This window comes from Mastacembelus armatus, chromosome 11, assembly GCF_900324485.2.
Source record: "Mastacembelus armatus chromosome 11, fMasArm1.2, whole genome shotgun sequence".
Lineage (NCBI taxonomy): Eukaryota > Metazoa > Chordata > Actinopteri > Synbranchiformes > Mastacembelidae > Mastacembelus > Mastacembelus armatus.
Genome location: NC_046643.1, coordinates 7,594,666 through 7,622,649, shown reverse-complemented (window position 1 = coordinate 7,622,649; position 27,984 = coordinate 7,594,666). Strand labels below are relative to the sequence as shown.

General features: G+C 41.3%; 2 protein-coding genes across 2 annotated transcripts; one reads left to right on the top strand and one right to left on the bottom strand.

Annotated features, from left to right (window-relative positions):
• The first annotated feature begins 1,247 nt into the window (after window positions 1-1,247).
• On the top strand, window positions 1,248-3,072 carry smim12 (small integral membrane protein 12). The gene is made up of 2 exons (XM_026300403.1): window positions 1,248-1,333; window positions 2,099-3,072. The coding sequence occupies exon 2, from the start codon at window positions 2,124-2,126 to the stop codon at window positions 2,397-2,399; it is 276 nt and encodes a 91-aa protein (XP_026156188.1). The 5' UTR covers window positions 1,248-1,333; window positions 2,099-2,123; the 3' UTR covers window positions 2,400-3,072.
• A 5,135-nt stretch (window positions 3,073-8,207) lies between these two features.
• On the bottom strand, window positions 8,208-12,097 carry gja4 (gap junction protein alpha 4). Its single transcript, XM_026300893.1, has 2 exons — window positions 11,969-12,097; window positions 8,208-10,040 (listed from the first exon to the last, which is right to left on the bottom strand). Exon 2 carries the CDS (start codon window positions 10,029-10,031, stop codon window positions 8,925-8,927), a length of 1,107 nt encoding a protein of 368 aa, XP_026156678.1. The 5' UTR covers window positions 10,032-10,040; window positions 11,969-12,097; the 3' UTR covers window positions 8,208-8,924.
• Between the last annotated feature and the right edge of the window lie 15,887 nt (window positions 12,098-27,984).

The window sequence follows — 27,984 nt, the reverse complement described above, 5'->3', positions numbered from 1 at the left end:
GCCAGTTCTGGTAACTACAAGATGGACAACATAGAGGAAGGACTGATTTTGAAGCATGAAATATAATCACCCACACCGAATCCTGTTAACACAACAATTTCAGCAATCATTTTAAGTAATGATAACATAAAAATTAGGATATAGCTCAATTTTTTTCCATTCTCTGCCTGTGCACAAATGACCATTAAGTCAGAACTGGTCTTTGCTCCATAACGGGCTGCATTCCAATTGCTATAGATCAGTCCTGTGCCCTGAATTCGTATAGGTTTGGGCTTGGGAGCTGAAATATCGATGCCATCAATCAGATAGTGTTCAAAGAACACTTACCTTTTCACTACCCTGGAACTACAGTGGAATATCTTCTTCCCCAGCACATAGCCAACCCTGCAATTTACGGTTTTTTGCTTACTGACTGAAATTTACACAATTCCTCTGCATCCCTCAGCTAAAGAAAAGCAAAGCCTTCCTAAACAGTTTGTGCCTTTATGCTGTACACTACAATGAACCCCTGAAAGTGTCTCTGCTTTATATGTCGAACTGTGCTTATAAGCTAAAAGAAAACTATCTTGACACTTGAGGGGTTTTTCATCCAAGAGCTGGTAGCTCACGCCTTGTCAGTGTACAGCACAATACTGGTGACAGATGTGTCAGCCTGTCATGAGGATTCCTGGAGATGAGCATTTTGTGCAAGAATGCTGTTTAAATGTTTGAGCAAAGAAAGACGGTATTTCTATGACGCCCATTTACCAGAATGGAGGGGACACAGCAGGAAGGACACAGCTGTCTTTCACAGTATGGTCACAAAGTAGACGCTATTTAGGTGATTTGATTAGAATCAGTTCTACGACTTAATTACATATATTGGAACAAAATTTCTATTTATTCTTGTGGGGAAACTGTTTTGTTGCTGTTGCTGCAACAAACAAGTAAATGACATAATGATTGTTACAATTTATTTCTATCATTACTGTGTAACATACTGTACTGTTAATGATATTTACATCAGATTGGTGGACTCCTGAGTCTGTCCTGCTTTGTTTTCTGTTGCATGGAGTCCACATTTTACTGAAGAACCTAAATCAAAGCAATGCATTAATCTACTGTTTGTAAAGCAGCTCTTACACGTTATCAGTCCCAGCGATGATAGTTGCAATTTTTTTCATTGCAGTGTACTAGTTTGACCAATAGGTGGCGCTAACACACTGAGGGAAAACGCAGCTAAACCCGTCTGCGTTACGGCGCAGCGACGCTCATCAGCCAATGAGGTTTAAGCAGGAAGGTTACGCACGGTTACGCGGAAGTTGCGTGCTGCACCAACGTGCTATCGGTAAAGGTGAGTGAAGACTGTTTTCGTTACAAAAACAAAAGGAAACGCCACATGGACTGTTTTCTGTGAAACGCAGCAGAGGTTTGGCTGCTCCAGACTGACTCTGCTGCTATTCATTCATAGTTGTTGGTTTGTCCTGATCTTCTTTCTCTGCTGAGGAGATGAGCTGGACCGACGCCACGCCAAACTCCATAACAAATTTGGCCGTGTCATTCCTCTTGACGGTGTACAAAGTGAACCATGGATGTTCGATCAGAAACGCATAACTTTTATTCATCGCGGAGACTCACTTATCTATTCGGCACACCCGTGACACACGAACAAACTCATATTACCGTGGCATTTTAACTTCTGTAAGATGTCAAGGTGAACCGTGCCTCAAAGACAGACGAGGTTACGGTAACATTACAGTGTCCTTTAGAGTGTCAGATAACTTACATATGACAACCACAGCTGCTGCTGCTGCTGCTTCTCGGTTTTGACCTGCTCCTGTCACTGAGGTGCTCGATGTCCTGTTATAATAACAATTAAAAGAAAATGGTGCATTTAGACACCTCAGCTGCCACCACAATTTTAAAGTACCTCTACATACATCATATCTAATATTATTTCATATTATATCTAATATTACTTCACCTAGTATTGATTTGATGATTTAACACACAAAAACATCAGCTGGCAGGACTATTTTTTATCTATTCCCTTTTTTTTCCATTTTTATTACTGTAACAACCCTTTAAGATCCACTTACCCCCATCCGCTCTTCCCCAGGCAGTCCCGGGAGCTGTGTGCAGTCATGTGGCCTGTAGTTTGGACGGCGTTGCGGACCTATGCTCCTTACGTCACCTTCCCTGTGGCCTTTGTGGTCGGAGCAGTGGGTTATCACCTGGAGTGGTTTATCAGGGGGACACCCAAACCTCGAGAAGAGGAGAAGGGCATCCTGGAACTGAGGGAGGAGAGAAAGCTGCAGGAACAAGCCGGTATGGACAGCACACAGGTGCTTAGCCTGAAAGAGAAACTAGAGTTTACACCCAAAGCAGCTCTGAACAGAAACCGAGCTGAAAAGAGCTAACCATCGCTGCTGTGGGAAACTGGTGTTTGCCATCTGAGCGGGAGGACGGTGCACGGTGCAAAGGGGATGAACCAGAAGACAAACCACCCTTCCTTCTAATCACCTCAGCCATACATCCTCATTCCTGTCTACCCAGAAGCATCAGTACCTAGTCTTTTACTGAGTCGAATATAAGTCATATGTGCTGGATGTCATTCTCTGACTTTCCCTGTGATGGTGCATATGCCTCTTTATGCATTGATCTCTAACTGAAACCAGGCACTGTAATAGGAACACCTTAAACATGGGACCTTTGGATGTTAAAACTTTGAACTGATTAGAAGTTTGACAAGATAGTGTTGTACGTTCATCCTCTGGTTCAAAGAAAAGAACATTTTCCGTTTTATTTCAATTTTGAAAGTGTTGCTCCTTTAATCATCTTCTTTATATTAAGAATAGACATCTGACTGTTGGAAGGAAGAAAGACAGGCCTTTATTGTAGGTCTTTTATCTCGTGTAATCTTTGATGGCATGTGACAAAATAACCCAAACACAAGATGTTTAACGCTGCTTAGTCCTCGTCTGAAACATCTGTACAATACTTTCATTTTAGAAAGTGTGGCGTGTTTGCAAACTAGAAGTTTTAATTGCGTGTTACTGAAAAATGTGATTAATAAAAGATATTTTGTTTGTATGCGGAAAGCGTGTGCCTGATTGATCTGGGGAGAAGCCAGAAATTCCGGTTGGCTGCTCAAGCACAGTCGAATCAGAGAGCTAGTCAGCAGAGCATCACCTCAGCAACTGGCTGCCACTACACCATTGTGGTGCGCCCGTGTGTGCTGTGCTGCACGGACGTCTGATATATTGTAGTTAGCTGTGTGAAAACCTTTGTTTTGATGCAAGCATCATTAGAAAAAATGAGGCTTAAATTTTGTGTTTCCATTCAAGGGCAGCTCTCTACTCTTTATCTACAATCCGCAATCAACATTTGTATACTAGTCCAACAAAAACACTGATTCATCTTTGTAGTCCACAGATTCTTCTGTGATAAAAATCTGGTATTTTAAGAATAATACAGTAGTGAAAGAAAATGCAGCGAGGATGGACAGGTGGTTGTGAGGCTGCAGCTAAATTATATTGCAAGAGAGAGTTAACAAGGAGTGTGTGTTTTCTCCTGGGAACAATCAGAGGACAGGTCAGAAGTCTAACAATGGCTCCTCAGAACTGGACAGTACTGTGGGAACCGAGCTCTGAGGTCCCTGGGAAAGGATGGGGAGGGGGATTAGGGAGGTGCTCATTGTTCTAGCTGGATTCTAGGGATAATAGGTGAGGGTGATGCTAGCTGTTCTTTTTTTTTTGTTTTTTTTAAGGAGGTCCAATCCAACATCCTGAGTGGACAGGCCGGAGACTGTGTTCCCTCTACTGCAGTAACAATAGAGCTGTCTGGCACCACATCCCCTATTAAACAACCACAAACACACACGCATGCACACACACACACACACACACAGGAATACAGGTATTGCTGTATATCAAACTCATCTGCAAACACAGAAGCCTAAACATAAATATAGGAAGGGTCTGCTCATTTAAATACACAGTATATACATTGCAACAAAACAGCCAGTGTGCATAATATTTCACAGGTTTAGGCTGTGAGTTTTATTGTCCAGTGAGCAATATCTGCTGTTTCTCCTGTGACCACAGCCTCCGACTTCACCAAAATTCTTCACTTACAGACCTGATCCCAATATCCTGTCCCCTGTCCACCTTATAACAAGGTTATAACTCTTTCCCCAAACACTATATGTAACTTTTTAGAGCTGTGCATGTCTGACTTGACCTGTGCTACCCCATGCTTGCTGTACCATCCTGTGTGTGTCTGATCCCATTAGATCTTGGAAGCTAAGCAGGGCTGGGCCTGGTTAGTACATGGATGGGAGAATGCCTTGGAAGACCAGAGGCTACCAGACTCAGCCGGTATCTGGCATATAAAAAAACAAACACTTGTGCCAAATCAATGATGGATTAGTTGATCCACTGTGGCGACCCCTAATGGGAGCAGCTGAAAGAAGAAAAAAAAAAAAAGGTTTGAAGCATGCATTTTTGAAACTGCATTACATGATTTTTTGCCACTTGCAGGAAAATCAAGCTGAAAACATGTTACCATTACACATTATACAGTTCTTTTGGCAAACCTGTTAGAAAACTGTTGCCTATTCAACACACGGCAGTTACAGAGTGACATTAGCACTCAACTAAGTTACGTTACTGACCACCTGACAAATGTAAATCCAGTATCCTCTCAGTTGTTTTGGTTTCAGCTATTTCAACTCTGCTGGAAAATTCCTGACTGTTTGTGTTGTATGTTAAATTTGTAACTCAGAAAGGCCACATTTCCCACCTAGCCACATCATGTCTATCACTACAGTCCCTAAAACCTTTTTCATTCAGCTTCACATTCACAAGATTTAGTAGGACTGCTAAATAAACCTGCACAAGCTAATTCAAACACCCTCATCCCACGCTATACACACACACAGTTATACAGAGACAGAGAGTAATGTCTAACATTAACCATCACAACTAGATGCCTAACCCTTCCCCTGACCCTAACCCTAAATCCTAATTCTAACCCTAACACTAAAACCAAGTCTTAACCGTCAAAAATCCATTTAAAGTTGTAAGGATTGGCCAAAATTTCCTTACAAGGCCAAATTGTCCTCACGGAATGGTATCAGAATAAAACGTGTCCACATAACCATGGAAAGACATGTACACACACACCTCTCTGAGCTATAAGTGGTACCATCCCTCTTAATTGACTCCAGCCATTCAGCAGGCACATTTCCCTCATCCTTCACTGGCCTTTGATGGGGCGGCTCTGACATTAGGTCAACAAAACACAAGGGAATTGGGTCAAAACAATGCAACAATGCCCACTGCAGCCCCATTGTCAGGGTTAACAATCCTCATTGACCAATCCCTGGGGAGAAACAATACTGGACCAGGAAACAGATAGAGACCCACTTCCTGTTCAGAGTTCAATTTTAGGAACTGCCCAAATAATTTATGTTTTGTTCTGTTGAATAGCACAAGTGCCCAAATTAAGGACTGGACGCTTGAACGTGCAGCTTGTTATGGACACAGAGAAAGTCGTGTGGCGGTATTGTGTGTGTGTGTATAATGATAGAAACAAAGGGGGTTGGCACATATTACAGTGTATGCCTTTCACACACGCACACATACACAAACTGATTTTCTATTTTCATGAGGACACTCATCGACATAATGCATTTCCTAGACCCCTAAATCTAACTATCACAACTAAATGCCTAACCCTAACCCTAACCCTAACCTAAACCTGATTATAACCCTAACACTAAAACCAAGTCTTAACCCTCAAACAGGAGTCTGAAAAAGCAAGGACTGGCTAAATGTCCTAACTTTGCCAAAGGGTCCTCATTTGGACGCAATTATGTTCAAAATGGTCCTAACAAAGGTAGAAATACAAGGCACACACACAAATACAAACACACACACTACAACATACACACTAACCCCTATAAAAGGTCTTCACTGTGAGAGACATATAAATTCTGATTACATTTAAAATTGAGAAGTGGCATAACTTCAACAAACTCATTGACCCTGTAAGCTGCAATTTTAAACCTAAGTTTTGTGGAGTGAGGTCACACTGGTCATTCCTAACCTCTTACACTTTTTTGTGTGTGTGAGTGCCTTTTCTACCTATTCATGTTGTTTCTTAGAGATACGCAGGGCTTTTAGCAGTACAGCTGGCAGGAAGTGAGACAGCAGACCCTTTAAAGACTGCAGAAAATCTGGATCAGGGCATGACCTGCTGGAACCCAGAGGACACTTGATGGCACTTTGAACTGGTTTACAGTCTAAGCTTATGTAAACTGTGTGTCTTGCTCAGCTCCATGCATGTGCACTCATTCACTAAACTGCAAGATTCCCCTTCTTTGTGATTAGCAGCACACAGAGTGAGGAAATGCATCAGCAGTGACTTCAACAATGTCAGGAAACAGAATCAGAATGGCATCTGATCCCAGAGGCTGCATGTATGACCGTTAAGGATGACCCATCACACAGATTGGGGTCTTCCCAGCTTCCCACTCATTTTATTAGCATGGCTTTACACAAACAACTATCTCCAATGGAACACTTTCTAAACGTGGTATCCAACTTGATTACCATGAGTTTGGGAAATAGTCGAGACGTGAATGAAACCAGTGAGTGGGAGAACGGTTCACTCACATCCTATTGTCCTGACAGAATCTCTCCTGGAACATGTAGCTTGACTACATCACTTTAATCTGTACTGGGTGGTTTCATAGGAGCACTACAATTTCACTGGAAGGCAGATATTGACTGTGAAATAAAATGGCTGTTGGAGCAGCAAATACACTGCACTCACTGTTGTTTTCATCCTGGAGGTTTATTTTTGCTTCACTGAACTGGAGGTGAGAGTTTATTCTGTGGACAAAATAGATCAGGGCCTGAGACTCCCCCAGTCTCATCAGCTATAAGGAAAATGGATGAAAAAGGGGGAGATGCACTGTTCTGTTGCTGGCCTTGGTTGGCAGGAGAAGGCTGATACCGGGTCGGCCTGTGCAATCTGTTCCATGACCCATTGACATTTCTTGTGGAAACATGAACAGTCACGTGGCCACATGTCCCCACCCATCTGGACTGAGATAACAAGACTGAACGGGGGTGCCAGGCAAGTTCTCGTGAACAGTCTGTGAGCTGGGCAGCTTCAGCAGGCTCAGTTTGGATTGTTTTCTCAGCAATATGTGCCAATTTATTCTCAACACAGGGGGAGGCTGCCCACAGTAAAAACACATTCCATTCTGAGGACCGATCTATTGTTATCAAATCATAAATAATACAACTGCTGCAAGATGAAAAAAGTATATATTCTTTTTAAAATAGGTTTTTCATGTTTGCAAGGCTTTCAAGCTGTTTGTTTTATGAGAACCTGAGTCTTAAATTTCTCATAAACCCCCTTTCCCTGCCATAGATAAATGCTTATCGTCACAGAGACAGTTCTGTAAATTTGTGGAAATGAGAGCCATATTGCAGAGCTCAGTAGCTTCATCTCTGAAAAGACATTTGCCAACGTTCATTCGAAGCTTAGGTGAACACCTTTGCTGAGCTCTGGATTTTACCAATTGCACTTCACAAAAACAGCATTAACACGCAGGACTCCCCAGGGGAGCCAGCATAAAGTGCTGCTCCACCTTATATGAACTTTTACTGGCATATAACTGATGCCTTTCTTTTTTACAGCCAGAGCGACGGATTTAAAAACAGCCATTAAAATCAAAGTTTTTTTTTTTCTCCTAGGAGGTTGTTCTTGTAACACCCAGTAAGGCTCATTCACATCTCTACACCACTGCCTTTCTATTATTCCCAAAGTGCTTTCAACTGAGTGAGTCATTTGTCTGTGTTGTGATAGTATTTGGACAGCAGAAAGCGTATCGTTGGACTCAAGAGCAATACACACTTTCAAGAGACATTTTACCCACCTAGAAATCTTATCCTCGTATTTAGACAAGCAAGGAAATAAAACTATTATCTACACGAGATCTCAACCCGTACAGAATGGAGTCTCTGTCATCTCGATCAAAAAGAGGTGTCATCTGAATTATGGGAGGTGGTTGTGATGATGTGCTACACCAAAATAATACAAATAGCCACACACTAAACTTCCATAATTTTCTGGTGTAACCAATATATCCAATAACTAACCCTGTTTTTCTGAGGGATCATACTATAATCATAAATTCACAGTGTAATCAGTTTAGTAGTGAGTACTTTAAATTTTATTTTTCTGAAAATAATAAATATTAAAATGTATTTATTTACAATATTTTAGACATTAAATATTGTTCTCACATAATTATTTTGAATTTGCCAACTCCTGTACCGCTTTTCAGTCCATTCAGAATCACTTGTGTTCTCTCCCAAGCTTAGCTTGCACAGTGTGGACAGAGCCATGGGGAGAGGAGGGGGGCTCCAGGGGTTACAGTGAAAATCTCATAGGAATATGCTTAAATCTGGTTCCACTGCATTTCCTCCCTCTCTCACACACACACACACACACACACACAGGCACACACACTACAACCAACCTCACCCCCATCCTCAGCAGTGTTTTTTTCACTGTCACATTCAGCAGTAAAAGCTATTAAATGTAACATTAAGGCATCTTATGACTATAATCTTCTTTCATCGTGGAGTCTCATTTTCTTTGCCTTGGGGAGTGTTCTCAAAATGTTTCATTTTGAATAGGTCCATTTATCTGCTAAATTTCTGTTTGAATGTCTGCCTGCCTCTGAGGCATCGAGTTCACAGTGTAATAGTTGTTCTTCTTTATTTCTCCTTCATTTGAGCTCTCACCATGCACACCTGATGCTCAAGTGTCATGTGCAGGATAGTATTTATAAAAAAAACTGGAAGACTCAGATGCCAAATAGAGCTCTCATAATTATAAACATATCACCCAATCTGACCATGTCACACATAATGGGTCAGCTTTGAGTGGCCCTTATGAGCAACCCTTGAGTTTTTCCCAGTGTGATGTGCGTGTTTTTTATAATGGGCTTTGGGGGAATGTGCTGTCCCTATAGTTCCCATGCAATTCACATAACTGGAAAGCATGTTTTTCCCAGCTTCCCCAGGACCCCAGTTCACTTCTCCGTAGCTTTCACAGGGGTTGGGGTAGCATGTAGCGTCACCCTGGGTGGGGTAATCCTTTCGGAGTTCAGGAGTCTCTTGTCTGACTGGTACCTGCTCTGAAGGAGGTAGATAGTCATTGAGCTGAGTACGGTAGCGCTTCTCCAAGTGGTGCGAGATGGCAAGCTGGAGGAGGTGGAGGAGCTCAGTGAGGTTAAGGAGCACGGAGATGGCAGCAACCACCTGAGTGTAGATGGTAAAGATGGTCTTCTCCGTGGGGCGAGAGACAAAGCAATCCACTGTATGGGGACACGGGGCCAATGTGCACTCAAACTTTGCTGCTATAAAAAAGCCATCGTAGAGGAACCAAAGCCCAATGATGAAACCAACTTCTAGGAGGACCTTTAACAGGATGCTGCATGCATATGCACACAGTAACCTGCCTTTCAGTTTAGGAGGATCAGGATGAGCCTTGTAAGCTTTTCTACCTTTCCCACCAGACTCTTCTTTTTCCTTCTCCTTTGCATTGTCGTTAGCCACATTCTTATCGTCTTTGTCTATCACAGTTTCTTCTCTTTTGCTTCCCCCACCTTCTTCTGCTTGCTTCTCATCCTTTTCCTCCTCTTTTTTCCTGTCCCCTCTAGCCTTTATTGCCACATATCCAAAGTAGAAGATGGTTGGCGTAGAGACAAATATGACTTGGAGAACAAAGTAGCGAAAGTGGGAAATAGGGAAGGCTTTGTCGTAACAGACAGCAGTGCAGCCAGGTTGTTTCGTGTTGCAAACAAAGTCAGCTTGCTCGTCATCCCAGGCAGATTCAGCGGCAGTTCCCAATACCAGCATACGAAACAGAAAGAGAACAGTAAGCCAGACACGCCCGACGCCTGTCGAATACTCCTGGCCCTCCTCCAGCAGGTGCTCCAGGAAGGACCAGTCAGCTCTGGACATCCTCTGCTCCTACGAGGGGCAGTTGATAGATGAAGGATGAAGAGATGGGGAAAATTTTTGTGAAATTTTACAGTTAACCCAAAATAAGCAAAAAGTCAAATTCTAAAAGTTTAAAACTGCACAAACATGAAAACGAAACCTCATACATGCACATTTTTGCAGTTTTAGACAACATGCCTCATCCTCAAAAATAAATCAAATTTGATATATGTCTAATATATATATTTTTTTTCCTACAAATATTGTACAAAACTACATGACTTTTCCCCAAATTGTGTCAAAATATTGTAAAACCTAATTTTGTAATTTAGTTTGTGGTCTGGCCTGATGTAACCAAACTGTTACCAAAGCAAACCAACTTCAAATCACCCGTTTAGACCCTCTTTTCAAACTGAAATGCTTGGACCCCATTATACCTGCCTGCAGGTCTAGCTGTAGTTGTTATGCAGGTCATGAAGTACACTACTGAACAGACTGCCTTTAATGTAGCACCTAACACCTAATTGTTTTATTTTATTTCCTCAATAAAATTTTCACGGGTTTTCATATATGCACGGCAAATGCAGAAGTGTTTAATCATTTCGATGAACAACAAATTAGCTACGTTTCTCCAAACTTCTCAGTACACTGTGTTTTTTGTACTGAGAACTGTGTAGCCCCTGATTATTCTTCCATGAGCTCACAACGTTGTTAGGGCAGGCTCAAACTTCTCAACATCAAGATGGAAAAAACAAAGCCTGCATACACTAAAGTGAACCAGAAAAGTTATCAAATATGGATAGAAATAATGCACACTTTCACTGTTCACAGTAAAAGTGGAGTGTATGAGTCAAGCAAAGCCACTAAGCATTATTTTTACATTGGATTTATGAATGAGTTTAAATGAATTAAAATGATACAAAGAGACTGACTGTGCAGAAGTGCTGTGATAGGAAGGGGGGATGAATAGCACGGTCCGTGGCTTGTCGAGAAGAAGCCACATGCACACACACACACATGCATACAACTGAATAAACATCCTGTCGGGTGGGAGTTGAATCACTGCTGTGACACTTGTCTGTTTAGACTATTTTTGTTTTTCTGTTATTTTTTCCCCACTAAGACAAAAACAAAAGAAAAACTTTTCCAAAAATTGAAAATACAAACTGTGCTGACAGGATGAGACAAGACAATGGATCAGGGATATGAACAGACACAAAAATGATAACCAGACTGATCCACTTCATATGTTTCACCTATTAGATAGAAAAATAGCTGCAGAAAAAAAAAAGTGTCTAATGTTCGAACACATTATAAATGCCAATAAAGCATCAATAACAAGAAATCATTCGAGCCACAGTCACTGCTACTCACAACAGGTGGTTCACAGGACTATTGACAAATTTAATACTGGGTGTATAATAGACATATTTTTAATTCCTAAATAGTTTTAAATAAATCAGATGGGATTAAAAATATACAACAGCTTTAAAGCAAATCACAAATGGTTTTTCTCTCGTCTTTTCAATAATGTTAGAGACTGTGCTGAAAGATAACACGCCTTAGCTTAATCTCTTATTGAGAACATGGTGATTGTTCTATGCAGGAGTGTAGATTGTTCATTGTTCTGGGATGAAAGGTATATGATGAATGGTTATTTCATTATTATTATTTTTTTCTTTTGTTTTATAAAGACTTGAATGAAAAAATTATTTCTAGGCTTCACTCCATCAATATCAGAAAACAGAAGTTTAGAAAATTAACAAACACTGAAATACTGAAAGTTAATTTAAAAAAAGTACCAGGCATTATAAAACACCTCAAGGAATTATACTGTGATGCTACTTTGAGATATTAAAAACTGCATCAACCACAGTAAACTCCTGAGAACCACAGTAATACACAAATACAAGTAATTATTACACAATCATTTTATCCTTATGGGCAAAGAGTCTTACCTTTATCTCACGTGAAGCAGGGTTCGTCTCTCCTTACTGGCTCACAGGTCTCAGCACTCAGTGTACTGTGGTGTCACCCTGCGCTCCTCTCACTGGTTTACACAGCTTCGGTCGGGTTTGTGTTCTTTAAAAAGAGTCTATGTAATCGGAAAAAGTGGGGAGAACTTTCCCATGCCCGCTTCTCTGGCCCTCCCTCAGGAACTTCGTCCAGGAAATGGGATGGATGAACGCAAATAGGTCTGGTTAACTGCGCTCAGACGCTGCGCTCTGGCCGTGTTTAAAGACCAGCAATTTGCATTAATCAGATGAGGATATCGCCTCTCTCCCGTTATTTAAAGGTCGTAAGGGTGGAAGTTGAGGCATGAGTGAAAAGCACAGTGGAAATATAGAAATTCTCGTAAATGTCATGCTTTTAAAATGGAAAAAAACCCAACAAATTCACAGTTAGTGCAGTTGCGTAATAATGGCCCAGACAAGTGCATTTCGGTCCTCACGAAGCAAACTAAGTTCTTTCTCCTCTCATTGTCCTAGTCAGTATTTTTCTTTTTAATTACAAGACTTATCAGTTAGTGATTACAGCAACATCCCACTGCTGTACAGACTCGTGTAATTTTTCATTCTGCCACGCAATGGCGCCAGTCACCTTATTTCCAGAAAGGACGCGACGCACTGTTTAAGTTGTAGAGTCGATCTGTCACTATACATCTGATTCCAATACTTGTTTTGTGTTCAATGTGTTGAATTTACTCATGATCAACTGTTTTTTACACTCTGGTATACATGCTCAGTAATACTAATTGTATTTAGTTGGAACTATCCTGCTCATGTGCTTATTATTCTACCCTACAACCTATAGCCACTAAATGTATTCACAACAAATAGGACACTAAAACATGTTTGCAAACGTGCGGCTACAGACAACCTGAAAATGCCTAAGATGTTATGTTGTAATTCAGATCCTTTGTGCTTACACTCTGGAAGATAATGCAAAACCTTGAGACATATCTCAGCAATATACTGCACAGAAAAATGCATCATGTGAAAACAAGCCTTCGTCCTTTGGAGTATACAAACAGAGTGTGTAAGGAAAAGACTGCCGAAAGCCTAGATTCCATATCTTAATCAATTTTGTGAAGTTATGCCGAGCACTGCTAGGAGCATTAAACCCAATGGCTTTTTCACGTCATCACGAAAATGAAACTGTGACTGATGGTAAACAAGAATTTCATTTAAACCGATTCAGAAACAGCATCACTACTCATGCAGTAATGCTGTTCAACACCATATCCTGTCATAATATAGTCTGTACTAATCCAACTGCTAATGGCCACTGCAGTTATCACCTTCTTCTTCACCACACTCAGTCAAATTAAAGTCTTTGCTGAGACGTCACCTCCTCATAGTCTCACATGTGTCAACACGTAGATAGTAAGAATAGTTAGGAGGCTGTGTCCATATCCTCTGCTGCAGCAAAGAGCAGAGCTTTACAAAAAAGCCCAGTAAATTGACAGTGAATCATCTTGACAGATGAGCGTCTTGCTCTTTTCTTTGCTCATTGCATGCGTAGATGAATGGTGAGGAGGGAAGTGAGGACAGCTGACAGGGAATAATGGAACTGTTTCCATTCAGGAGATGTGTTATGCTTTCCTGTGTTCGGTGTGTTCCTCCCTACCGGTACACTCATCAGTGAAACTAATTGCCAGCTTCAGCTTCAATCAATTCCTCACTGCTGGACACATTTTTAAAAATGCACTGTTATATTTTATAACTGATTCAGTCCTGAGTGTACATCAGTGAACTCAATATTGGAGATATGAAAGTGCAAAAGGAACACTTTGTCAGACTTTTTTTTCTTCTTCAGTTCTTATTTGATTAAACGTTAAACAAATCATACTGGAAGGTGTGTCCTTGTGTGTTGAAACAAACAACAAAATTACGTGATCCATTTCCTTGACTGCCTATACCTTTAGAAAAAAAGACTGCTGACAGGAAACGTGCGTATGTTTTGATTTCTTTTTACATGAATAAATAATGGGGGGATTGTTAAATCAACCTTACCTTGCTTTGCTAAACGATTTACTGCAACTACCGCGGCGCTGTAGAAGGGCAGGCTGGAAAACCTTCCACTCAGTCTCTTTTGATCATCAGATGTCTGGCGTTTCTATGGAGAATTAATTTGCAATTAATTCTGATTAATTACTTTGCAATTAATTCTGCAAGAAAATATTGTGTGAGAACTCATATTTTTAGTTAAGCCACCATTTTATTCCACGTCATATAACCTCAGCAACTGTGAGATGAATTACCGCCGATCCTTGTCCAAACTTTCATAGTGTCCAGATGATGAATCCTAGCGACTTTGATGATCATCTGGCTGAAGTGCCAAAATGAGATTTGTGATTTTGAGAGCAGCTTTAAGATAGATTTCATTGAAGTTTGGTACAGATAGTCATGTCTCCCTCTGAAAAGTTACAGGTTTTGTGATCAGCAAACTCCTCCTATTCAAAATTTGTTCTGTACCTCCATAAAACTAATAGTATTAGTACCACCTGCCTCACAAGTACCTACTTATTGTATAGTGCTAATTTACATTATCATGCTAATGTAGATAAACTAAGGTGGTGAACATGATAAACATTAAATGTTAACACTGTCAGTGTGAGCATGTTAGTGACAGAACCACTAACATAGCTGTAGACTCTTATTCTTCTTTATAGTGTATTGAACTGTTCCCATCAGCTTTCTGCTTCCCTAGATGGGCAGCTGCCCTCATCTCAAGTCATGTTAGGCTTCACACATGGAAGAACTACATTTGCAATAACGTACTTTGCTATGATGTATAAAATGAATTTGTCATGATCAAGACATGCTTTCTTTTTTACAGCAAAGTTGCACAGGACATATTGTGCAAAATCAATCAATAAGGATAAGATAAAATCCCACTACTTCTTCTGGGGTTACATTACATGGTACAGTGATGTGTGTGTGTGTATGTGTGTCTACCAGTGTGTCATGTTAACAGTGAATTTCCAGCACAGAAAGCGGTGTGTGTCTAGCAGTGCTGTCTGGTTAGTAGAGATGTCAAAGTGAGCTATGGGCTCCGCAGCCTTGCATGTTGCTTGATGAAATATGCATGACACCAGCAGAGCTGTACATCTCCTGAAGTGAAGGATACATATATACACTATATATAAATTGAAGCCCAGTAGGCTGAGGGGAGGATGGTGATATCACACTATGCTAATAGGGTTGTGACATCATCACTGTGCCAAGACAAGCTGAATACAGCTGCACCCCCTACATTCATTATTCGGCTTCATCTCTTTTAGTAAACCATTCAGCATCAACACTGGCTCTTGATTCTTATTATTATATTAGGTTATAATATTATGTTTGACTGTAATATCTAAACAATGACTGATTCTCTTCTTTTGTCTTCTCCTTTCCCATCCCCTGTGTAAACACAGGGTCAAGCCTCCCTGTTGAAATCAGGGTCCATATCCAGTCAGATTGTTGTCTGTATCCCCTGGGGCTTGCTTACCATATGTCTCCCAGCCTTATTACCCCTAGTGACCGCTCCCTGACAGGCGCTATTGATCTCAGGCAGCTTGGAGCGACGCCATGAGAGTACATTGGCAGCTGATGACAGCTTTATTAGAAAAGGAGGACACGGTGGACCAGCAGGTTTCCCCACACCCGAAGGCCCAAAGGGGGCTAAAGCATTGATAGAGCTCATCATGTCTGTTTGGGGATCAACTGAGAGGCCGTCTTTTTGAAGGTGATCAGTTTGCTTTGTCTGGCTGTGCTAATGCACTCCAGCCACAGGAAAAACTTAAGCCACTGCAAAACGAAAGCCCTCCTGTGGGTATTTGTATGATACTGTAATTGGCAGAATTTCAAAGAATTACTGACTTGTTCATGTTAACTGTGCTTTATGTACAGTAACTTCTACTTCTGGCTTCTCAGATAACCTTTGAGGGAGTAAGATTATTATTTGCTTTATTATTTGGTTTTGCCTTTGTCTTACATTTATGTGAGATTGATCCTGAAGAGAAATACTTGAATTGTTAACATATGGGCTGTGAAAGTATGTGAGAGGGGTTATGGGTTTTTCAAATAATAACCCAGCCAGTGTTTCTGGAGCAGAAAATAGCATTTCCAATTTATCTATGGAGCATGGCATTTCAGAACTTCAATCAAAAGACTTGAAGAAAGATTTGCAGGATAAAAAAATAAAATTCTTTACAAAATTGCAAGCAGGACATTGACCTTTTTTCAAGTGTGTCAGGGTCAGGGTTTTCTGACATCTGGTTTTAGCATATTTTGAATGATTGCTTATAAAGATACAGACAGATCTGCCAGCAGGCTGTGAAGCAGGTGGTGTGAGGCCGAGCTGTAAACGAGTTCAGCTTGGTGATGAATGCCCTGCCACATACATGAGGGGTGAGGGAGTGTGTCGCGTCATGTTAAAAATGTGAAAATGACACCTTGACCCAGTGAACCGATGCGTCATTTTATGTAGAAAAATGGTGTACCAGGGTGAGCTAAAACACAACTTAATAGAAGAGAAGTGGACACCACAAACATAATGAGACTAATATACTAAAGCCTGATTTATTTTCTCCTATAATTCACTTGAGCATTAATTCACTGTGAGAATAAAACAGCTACCTATATTAAAGCTGGGAGTCCAGTGTTGCATATTAATGATCTAAATGTCAGAGTCAGGAGTTGGTATGTTTATTCATCATAACCTTATCCTTCAGCCTTCACCTTGTGACAACTAAACTCACTGTTTTGGTTAGTTTGCAGCAAAATATGTGCACATGTACTTTGTGCTTCACAGCAACCCTTCTGAACTGCAGCATCCCCTTACAAAGGGATCAAAGGCAGATTTGACCCACTACAACCTAAATGTAAACACCAAGTAGAGTAGACTTTGACAATGTGAGGCTAACTTAAGCCAGGTTTATACTTCTGCATCACTGCATGTGTGCAAATGTATGTGCTGTTGTTGGGACACAGTTGCATAGCTGTTTCATTTGAACTTGCGTTCTGTTTCCCAATAGGATATTGGATCAACCAATTAGTGTGCAGGATGCACAGCTCTGCAGGACACGTAGTCGAGATTTTGGGAGATGTGTGCATCAGCCCGCCTTTGACCCTGAGCAACCTACGTTACCCACAGTCCCTTTTGCTTTTCAGATATGGATCAGCGTGTGATCAATCTTAGTGTAATCAGTTAACACACAGACACACGCACACACTGACAGGCTCACACAGTGTTCTGTATCAGTGTCACTGACCATGGTGCTGAAACTAGTGCTGAAAAAGGACACTGATATAAGGAAGATGCCTCTGCTCCACAATTATCACTGTTATTGATGAAAACATAGGATTATTTTACGCTATTAATAATACATTAAAACAGGTGAAAATTATAATCCATTTGCACAATAATTCCTATACTACCAAAGCTTTTTTTTAACAATTGGAAGATGCTGGATCATCATAAAAAAATGCTGCGGCTGTAAATGAATGCGTGGATAAGATCGCCAGTGGGTGAAAATCACAAAGACACCAAATTGTACAATGAAACAATTCATTATTTGTTCAGAAAAACTCAGCTTCTTTTTAACTTGATGCCACTGTCATATTCAGTTTGAAATAACTGTAATGAATCATGAATATTTAGCACTGCTGAAAGGGTGCACGCTGTTTTGCAAATGGAAGAGGGAGAGCTGAGTTGTTTTTAAACATAAACCCTGCACTATATCTCATCATTTACTAACCACTATTGAACTGAATAATACAGACGTGTTAGCATCCTGAATGTGTTCGTATTCTCCCAAAACACAGTGTTTGTAGCTGAAAACCAATTTCTTACTGTAGAAATAAAAGTAAGTCCTGCGACACAGACTTCCAATTCACTTGTGTTTTCATACAGGCGAATGAATAACCAACATTTAAAGGGTACTGTATGTACCTCACAGTGTTCAGCACTTGTACCTCAGTGATGCTTGATTACAGTCAGATCTAGACAGATCCCCCAACAAAACAGGAAAAAACAAATCTAGTCCATTATTTACATGCATTTCTACCTAGTTATCAATTGTGCAATAAAACACAATCATGCAATCATGAAATGGCCTCAAGGCGTATTGAAAATGACTATTTTCAGTCTCTCTGTCGCTCACTCTGCTCTGACCCATTTACAGTAGCTACTGTGCTCAATTTTGACTGGCATATTCAGAATGGGCGGTTGCTCTGCTAAAAACATCACGGCTGAGGTTTCTGCATCAGTGACATAGTGCCTCAGTGTGAAGGTGCTCATTTAGGTTATAGTAGATTTGATTCTTCAGTCATAACACTGTACAACTCACATCCATCCATCCATTATCTATACCCCCTTATTCCTAACCAGGGTCAGAGGGATCTGTTGGAGCCTATCCCAGCTCTCTTTGGGTGAAAGGCAGGGGTACACCCTGGACAGGTCACCAGTCCATCACAGGGCCACATAGAGACAAACAACCTCACACACTCACACTCACTCCTATGGGCAATTTAGAGTCACCAATCAACCTGACATACATGTTTTTGGACTGTGGGTGTGTGTCAGGTTTCGAATTTGGAACATTCCTGCTGTGAGGCAACAGTGCTAACCACTAATCCACAGTGCTGCCCTGTACAACTCACAGCTAAAACAATATATTATCAGGTAGTAATGATATTGTAGTGGAAACTAAAAAGATTAAACAAAACTTATTTGAAAATCATGTCACACAGTGTCTCAAAAAAACAAAACAATTTAAGGTTGAATAAATTATAGTAACACAGCATTTTGCAGTTTAGGACATTTAGGGAAGGTATTAAAGAGTATCCACATCTAATGATTTGAAATTAATAAATGAATGTTTTTCAGACTGGGAGTCTATAACTTTGCTCAGTGCACTCCAGAAAATCAGCGGCCAAACGCAACAGCATGTTGGAAGCATCGGGCATTTGGCTGCAGAATGATAGACGGCTTGTTTTTAATTAAAAACTAGACATTAGGATGAATGGCTTGTGAGACTGATTTATTTGTATTGTGGTGGCCAGCTCAATCCCCGAGGCTTTGTTTGGCCCCTCCTCGAGCATCGTGGAGGGGCCACTGAGGATCCCGTGAACCAATCGTATGCTGGATGTGTTTCAGTGGGGAGCCCTGCCTGTGAGCCGGAGAGAGTGAGAGAGAGATTGAGAGAGAGAGAGAGAGAGAGAGAGCGCATGAAGCGCCGCTGCTTTTCACTGCTGTCTCTTCATCCTACGTACTCCTCCACACAGCGATCGGGGAGCTGCGGAATAGGGGTGTGTTTCGGTTTCCCCAACGAAGATTACGTTAAGTGAAAACGTCGCAAAGAAAGCTCGACTTCAAGGTAAGGGTACGCACGAGGCTGCTGGATGAGTGGTTAAAGGCTGAAGGTGCAGGTGCTCCTGTGCGTTTGTTGTTTGAACGCACAGCATCCGTGCATGTCGCGTTAGTAGGCTGCCATGTGGGTCTCGTCTCTTGATTGTATGGGGTGAAGATAAGGACTGGAATTTGGCGCAGTCTCCTATTTATCATCAGGAACCGGTCGGGCTGCTGTCGGGTGGGCTCCCAGCTGGGTCAACTGGACATCGGAGAAAGAGAGAGAGTGAGAAGTTGCGCCATTTGCAGGACGATCCCCCTCACATACACACACTCTCACACAAAGCACCAGATTGTCTTTTTCTGGCCATTCAAATCACATATGGAAACGAGCGGGAGAAGTTAGTGATCGCCGATTTTCATTCGTGCGTAAATGTTCGCTGACCGTGAAAGCGCGCCTGTGCGATGGCTAATAAGTGAGTGTGTACGTGTATGTGTCCCGGAGAAGAATTTGCGCTCGCTGCATAAGTAGGCTATCGCCTTTACACTGCAAAGCAGAGGTGCACAACGATTGAATTAATCACACGAGAGGCGCGTAGCCTACAGCGAGCATGGCGCATGGGACAGGGAGGAAATGACTGTTCGGGACCACCCCGGTCCAGGAATCCTCCGGGGCGGAGGAGGAGGGGGTGGGGGTGGAGGGCTGCAGATGGCGAGATGGGGGTACGTTTAGGATGCTGCACATTCATTATGCTACCTGTGTGTGTACGCGTTTGCATTATTAAAGCAGAAGAGCTTTATCAGCGCAACCGTGTTCCTCTAAGGCACATTTGGCACTCATTTGAAAGATGGTCCCTATTCCCTCTCATAACATCTGGTTGTATATGAATACTCTCAGTTACCGTCCTTTTTCCTTTTTGCCGTGCCGCGGCAACAAAGCCCCCCCCCCCCCCCCCCTGGCACCGCCTCACGATGTCTTATGGCATTAGTTGGATTATTTGGTTAGGGTATCTAAAGATCAGGCATGAATCCACATACATACCAGGCGGGTGTAATTGGATACACCCTCCTATGCTGTGTAATGCAGGATTAGATTTTAGGGGTAATTGTGTTGAATGATGGTTATGCAGAGTGTTTAAGCTTGAGTTGTGTTAATCTAATGTATATGAAGTTAATTGGATGAGCATGAGCAGCATTTCCCCTCTGATTACTGGGGACAGAGGCTGCATCTTGTCAAATGTGAGAGTGTGTTGCTGTGTTTGTGTGTAGGTGAGAGGTAGCCTAGTGGAATACAGAGTTAATGCATGAAAGGGCTTTGATGTGTGTGCTGTACATTAACTAAACATCTGACACCATGTGCTGTCAGAACTGACGGCATGAAACCAAATATCACTAGATAACAAAGTGGATTGTTGGCTGGCTGACCAGCTACTGTTTAATGTCAGTGTAATAAATGATTAAAGGGAGAGTAAATGGCACACTAGCACTGAATACTCAAAACCTTTCTTGCCCCAAAATGATTCAAACTTCAAGATGAGATTTTTTTTTTTTTTTTTGATTTGCCATATCCAGCTGGCACGCTCTTGTGTCTGTTACACCCAGTTTGCAGAAAGAGCTGGTTTCCACACATGCTCAATCAATTGCACTTTTCTTCCTGTCAGATGTGAAAATGGTGTGATGAAACAGCAGGTTCTGTTATTCAGCTGGACACACTGCTTATTTTCTCCCTAAAATGGCAAAGAGAAGTGATAGTGAGCAGTTACACAGAAGAACGTTGTCATTACAGTGGAATAAATGCTTGTTTTTTTCCACTTTGCTAGCCTGTATCAAAATCTACAGCTACAAGATATACCTTAAATGATGAAGGAATTACAGTATTTTTTAATTATAACTCATTGTGCTGTGAGCATAAATAAAAAAAAAAACCTCCAAATGGCAAATAAAACCCCTGCAAATTTTTGAAAGCAGATTTTGGAATAGTCCCAATCCTTTTCTGTCTGATCGAGCCAGCTCTTCATTTAGTAGAAAATACAGCACATTAAGAAGGCAGGATGCTATGAAAATGCTGGTTCACTGTGACTTATCACGTCTCATTCAACCTTAAAATTACTTTTGCTTTCCATGAACGTGACACAAAAAGAACTGCCTATGTGGGATGGACATCTCTTGCAATGTGTAAAGATGAATTTTGCCACGGTTGGTTTCGGTGCATCAACATGTCTTACACAAATCCCATTATTTTCTTTTGACTATCACATAAAAGGCTCAGTAATGATGTTTCATCTTGATGGGTGCATGGAGATTAAGTGTTCATCTCAGTGTCTAAGGTTTCCCACACACACGGAGTGGGAAAAGCAACACCTCTAAGATCCACACCAGTAGGAAGAAGACTGAGAAGTGTCTATATAAAAAACAATTTCTTGGGACAAAGTGGAGTGATGTCCATTATGTGACGGGTCATTATAATAAGCTTAATATTAAAGACCATAAAACATTGACAGTTTGTGCTAAATGTGGAATTGTCTTTTGCTTGTACAGTCCTAATAACAAAACTTAGGGTGTGTCTGAAAAGGCCTACTACATGTACAGTTTAATGCCATAGGCACTGCAGCCCCTCCGACAGTAAGTAAGCACAACTTAAGCTGCCATCTTACGCCTGTTTAACCTGGATGTATGTGATGACACCTAAAATTAGCACCATAGCTATCACTTCTTGCTTATGAGAATAAGGGCTGCTATTTATTGTAATGAACACAAAGTAGAGTTGAGGCTGATGGGAATGTCATTAGTCAACAGCTCTTGAACGACACAAAACCACAGCACCACCAAAGTCAGTAGGATTCATCATCTAGGAACCCTGAAAGAAACTGGCATGTCAGTTCATCCAGTAGAGCAGTGTTTCCCAACCACTGTGCCGCGGCACATTAGTGTGCCGTGAGAGATCATCAGGTGTGCCGTGAAAAATGCCCAATTTCACCTGATTGGTCCAAAAATGATTTATTCAACGCAAATAATGTGTTTTCGTACGTCTATCTATGTGGGCAGCATGCAATGACACGCAGAACAATTAAATTCTCTTCCACTAGATGGCAACAGGTAGCGAATTAACCTGTGTCGGGCGGCCATCGAGGTTAATTCGCAAACAAACTGAGCCCGGTTCTGCTGGAGGTTTTTTTCTTCCGTTAAAGGGAGTTTTTTCCTCTCCACTGTCGCCAAGTGCTTGCTCATAAGGGAATTGTTGGGTTTTTAGTTTTAGTTTTTGTAAAGTGCCTTGAGATAATTTGTATTGTGATTTGGCGCTATACAAATAAATTGAATTGAACTGTGTATCTACCTGCTGCTCAAATAACAGAGTCATTAGTGATGCTCCGAGTGAGACAGCGGCAGTGATACACGATGGATAAATATCCCCCTGGTCCTGGAGAACATTCTGACCCAGATGAAGGCCCGAGTATGAGTAGTAGTCAAAAGAAAATAAAAAAGGTGAGCTCAAGACAATACAATGAAAGTTATATTGTGTTTGGATTCCCTTTTACTGGGAAACCAACCGAGCCGACTCCATTATACCTGGTGTGCGGGGAAAAGCTGTCCAACAGTGCCATGGTTCCCAGCAAACTTAAACGCCATCTCCAAACTAAACACCCTTCACTTCAAGATAAGAACACAGACTATTTTGTTCATCTGCGTAAACAGACTGAGAAACAGGCAGCATTGTTGAAGAAAACTACCAAGATGAGTGAGAAAGCTCTGAAAGCTAGCTACCAAGTTGCTGAACTCGTTTTTTGACATATTTATTTGGTGATGTGCCGTGTGATTTTTCTAATGTAAAATATGTGCCGTGGCTCAAAAAAGGTTGGGAAACACTGCAATAAAGCATGAGATGATTCACAAAATAAGTGTAAACTTTGACCAGCTAGGCACATTGGAGGAAAAGTCAGGGGATTGTCGAAGTCCGTAGAATTCATCCTCTGACAACCATGAGCGATCAAATTAATAGATGTCCGCAGTGACAAAACAGCTGATCAGCACCATTCCTAGAGCCATGCTGCTAACATAGCTAAAAACCACCAGCTCAATTTGACACTGGAAAATGACCAAAACTAAGTGGTGCTAAAAAATGGTGCTAAGGATGTCTAATAACATATAATGCTACTAACTCCGGACCTACACTTAATCTGACTTCTTCTAAGATTAGTGCTTTCTTAATGCAATACAATAAGCATTACTGTGAAATGCAATGGGCTGTAGGGCACCTTTGAGTAACACATATCAGATTTCCCCACCATTAATAGCAGCTCTGGGAGACAACTTTTCAGATTCACTATTATGTCATTTCTCCAATACAAGCTGGCGCTGACATAGTATCCTTTGGAACAAAGCACTTATCATCTTTGTTAAAGTATATCAAAGCCCTGGGTTGAAATCCTGCAGCAGTGGGAAAACAATAGTGGTCTGGATGACAAGGTGAAGGGCTTTGAGTGTTTTCATATTGGTACAGTTGCTTCTAAAGCTGACCATTGCATGAAAATGGAGGACAGAAAACATGGTGTTATTTGAAAGAGATGCTCTCCCTGTTGATAGTCCATTCATTTCAAATCTAGATGAATGGATGCTGCATATGACAACAATGTGAGGAAGTAGTGGGCAGATATGAGTACACACGTGTTCATGTCGACAGCACCTCTCCCTCCATGTGTCCCTCTCATCAGGTTTTCCACTCATCTTTCTAGCCCTCGCCCCCCTTCAGCTCCAACTCTAATAAAGCATGCAGCGTTAACTCATAAAGAGTCCATTTTGCATACTGCATATCAATGAAGTGCATTCAACTCTGCTGCTGGGGGCTTTATTTGGTTCTAAGAGACAAACAGTGGATTGGTGGCATCTGCTATGTTCAATCATCTGTATGTTTTTTGGGGGATTGGTTTTAAGGTGTCGGCTGATTCACCTGGTGATCAAAAACTCAACATTTATGAATAAAGAGCAATATTGGGCCTGTTGCAGCCCTGCCTTACAGTGGGTCCTGGGGTTAATACATATGCAAAAGTCAAAGCACAAACATTATGTCTGATGTTAAAAACCCCCAGAAAAGTGGAAAGAGTCCATGGCGATGTTTTTAATTTGCATTTGTCCTAATATAGAGTGAAAGATATTCAACGCTCACATTCAATGAGCTGGAGCCAGATAACAACTGGCACATTTGACTGCAACATATCAATTATTGAAACTGACTAATCAATCTGTCGATTTCATCAATCGTTGCAACTCTGCAACTCTGTGCCTTCAGTCCTCTGATATGAGTTGGAGATGAAAAAGGAAAACAGGGAGTAAGCATGAAATAGTCTTTTTAACTGAACTTTCACATAGCTTTGGTATTTCTGAAATTAAAAGCAAACTCTTAATAAGAAGATAGACTTTTATAGATAACGATGCAATCTACATAGACCAATATCATTAATGTCAGTATAGTCAATATAATGTTGATATTGACATTAAAAAGAGATTAAGGCTGTTCCAGCTGTACCCAACAACACCCGCACAAGTGTTTTTGATAACATTAATTCTAATCTTTCCTCCTGTGTCAAAAGGAGTTTCTCTTCCGCCAACTTATGTTTGTGCTCCCTGTTGGCAAAAATTGAGTATTGGCATCAAGACAAAAACTAAAATAATGGACCCATCGTGTTTATTCTGATTCAATGGAGCAAGGGTGTCACACACACACACACACACACAAACACAAACACAAACACACACACGCTTTTAATTGTCAGCTGATGGAGCTACTCTTACTGGAGATTTAGCACCTTGTTTTGTCTAGGTTAGGGCAAGTTCACAGGAGATCTAAAGAACATACATCATGCTCAAAATGATGTAATGGGGAGAAAGACACCCACCCAACCCTCCAGCACAATCCCTGTTTGAATCTTGTGGATTGGACCTGAAACACAGCTTGCAGGCAAGCACAAGGTTAAAGAGGCGAGGGTAATTGCTGTAACCTATCTGGGTGGAAAAATGTTTGCTCGAGTTCCTAGTGTACTCTTCTCTGATGCACTTGTGCATGAAATTGTTCCCCTTTCCACCCTGGCAAGCCCTAAGCCCAAGTCCACTGCCCATTCCTGGCCAAGCGAATTGGCTTTTCTGCATGTGTGTCTTTGTACGTTTTGGGCTTTATGTTTGCCTTAGGTCGCCTATGGGTGTTTGTTTGAGTGTTTGTTAATGTGTGTGTTTGTGAGGGACTTGGGGGGGGGGCAGTGGGTGGGTGAGTGTTGGGTGTCAGCTGGCCCTCTTCGTCCTTCTCTCTGTATCACTGACAGAACAAGTGAGTGAGTGCTGCATTGATTATGGGCTGCATGGAGAACTGCAGCAGAAAGATCACTTGAGCATTTTACGTTAGACCCAGAGAGAGAGAGAGAGGGGAAAACAGAGTATGAGGGAAACTGGCTCAAGTGCTTCTGGAAAGGAAGCATATTAGCATATGCTCATTCATATATTGATAGAGGAATTTATGTTTGTGTGTGTGGCTGTGGCATGTGTTTTCTTTCTGTGCCTTCTTGATGAATTTCACGATTGATAACCATGACTCACAACCATTTATTACATGGAGGGAATTAGGGTTCAACAAGTCATTTACTGTAGTATGAAAAACATCACTTCTCTGTATGTGTAAGCCCATGGAAAAAAAAACACATAAATCATCAACATGCCTCCTCCTTTGTCAGGAAATCTGTTTTCATTACATCTTGTAATTGTATATTCTATAGTAAATGTCAATACAGACATTCTGTACTGTTTGTTGTTTTAATGTTTTATTGCAGAAGAAATAATATAAGCTAAACATTTGGTACCCAGTTGTGAAAAACATTCCTACAAGCCTGCATAGAAGCCATTGTTTCCATGAAAACATCATGAATTTACTAATTGAGACCGAAACAAACTTGGTTGTCTTTTGCTTGTACAGCCCTAATAACAAAACTCAGGTCAGTTTAGATAGTGCCAGTACTATAGCAACATATTTTAAATAAAAATGTAATTCAAATGTTTTTGCATTCTAACACAGCTGGGACTACTGACTAAAGAGCCTAGCTTGATTCAAGGAAAAGCCTTGAAACATTTTGATTGACTGACTATGAAATGATCTCCCCCCAGTGAAATGATATTAAAGGACTTGATGCAAGATTAAATGAATTTTTAAACTGGATGTTTCTGTGGTTCAAGCTTTCCCCTAATGTCCCATAAGAGGAATTTGTTTTACCTGAACATGATCAGAGGATGAAATATCGGGAAAGGGGAGTGTGAATAAAGGAGGGTGGCATGATGGCCTAATGGAGTGGATGAACAATTGCATCGATGACTCACGATGAAGGGATGGCAGTCTGATGAATGGATGATGAAGCGGAGTGAGGTGGGAGGGACAGAGATGAAATGATACAGAGGAGCAGTCGTTAAATGTTATGCAACATAGTGGCTATTCATTTAATTTACCTCCTGTTCTCTCCTCAAGGTGCACCATTTTTAAACCATCTTCATGCTTCTTTTCTGATTCCATTCCCACCTCTCCTGTCTTTCCTGTTCCCTCTCCATTCCTTCCCCTCCATGCTTCCTTCATCCTTTCTCTTTCTTCCTTCTTGCGTTTCTCATCATCTCATTCTCTCCTCTCCTCCCCATCTCATATTCCGCCTATTTCGCTAATGCCCTCTTAATGTCTGTCTCCATAATTTCTTACCCTGCCTCCATTTTCTAGCCTTTGTCTTCCATTTTTATTTTACTCCATTTGTCTAACCTCCCTGCCTTACTCTAATAGCTGTCAAGCTTAATTCCCTCCCGTCCTCTGTCCTCTCCTTGCGACCCCTAGCTCTCTGCCTCTTTTCATCCCTCTTCTCCATCTCCCTCCCCATCACACTCACTCTGCATGTTTTCCTGCCTCTTTTACATCGAGCAGTCCCTAGCCTCCTCTCCACAGCCCTCTCTACCTCATATAAACGAGGCAGTTGGTGGTACGAGTACACACTTTCGGGGGGGACATGCCTGCGCTCAGATTTAAATAGATAATGGCAGGGCCCTAGCGGTTGTCAGGCTTTTTGAATAATGCAGGAGATCCTGAAGGCATTGTTGCCAGGCATCACTGATGGCAACATGCATACGCCAGCTCGCAAGCTTGCAATATTGATTACCAAGACAGAGGAAGGGATTCAGTGGCAGTTATTTTGAGCTAACTTTATTCTTTATGTTTTAAGCTGACTCTTAGGGTCAACTTAAAGAGACTTCCTCCTAAGAAAAATGAAAGCCCAAGTCTTTTCAACAAATGGCCGACACACATTTACATTCAAGTGTCAAAGATCTCTAGTGGGCTTAGGAATTATGACTTGTCTGTCTGAGATAAAGGGGAAGGTAGTGTGACATTATTACAGGGTCACAGAGCATAGAGAGTGGGGAGGTCAGATGCTTTAACAAAATGTCAGATGTTTACTTCCCATTTCCCACTGACAATCAACACCCATTCCTTTTCCCCCAGCTTTAACCAAGTATCATTTCACACAGGACATAGAAGGTCAGCTAACATTATGAAGGAGCTACTCCAACCCAAATCATAACCACTCATCTTCACTTCAGCACTACCTTCAGCAATTTAAGATGG

Excerpts from the sequence above, each read along its gene's own strand:
- gja4 (XM_026300893.1), bottom strand. The coding sequence starts at position 10,031 with ATGTCCAGAGCTGACTGGTCCTTCCTGGAGCACCTGCTGGAGGAGGGC.
- smim12 (XM_026300403.1), top strand. The coding sequence starts at position 2,124 with ATGTGGCCTGTAGTTTGGACGGCGTTGCGGACCTATGCTCCTTACGTC.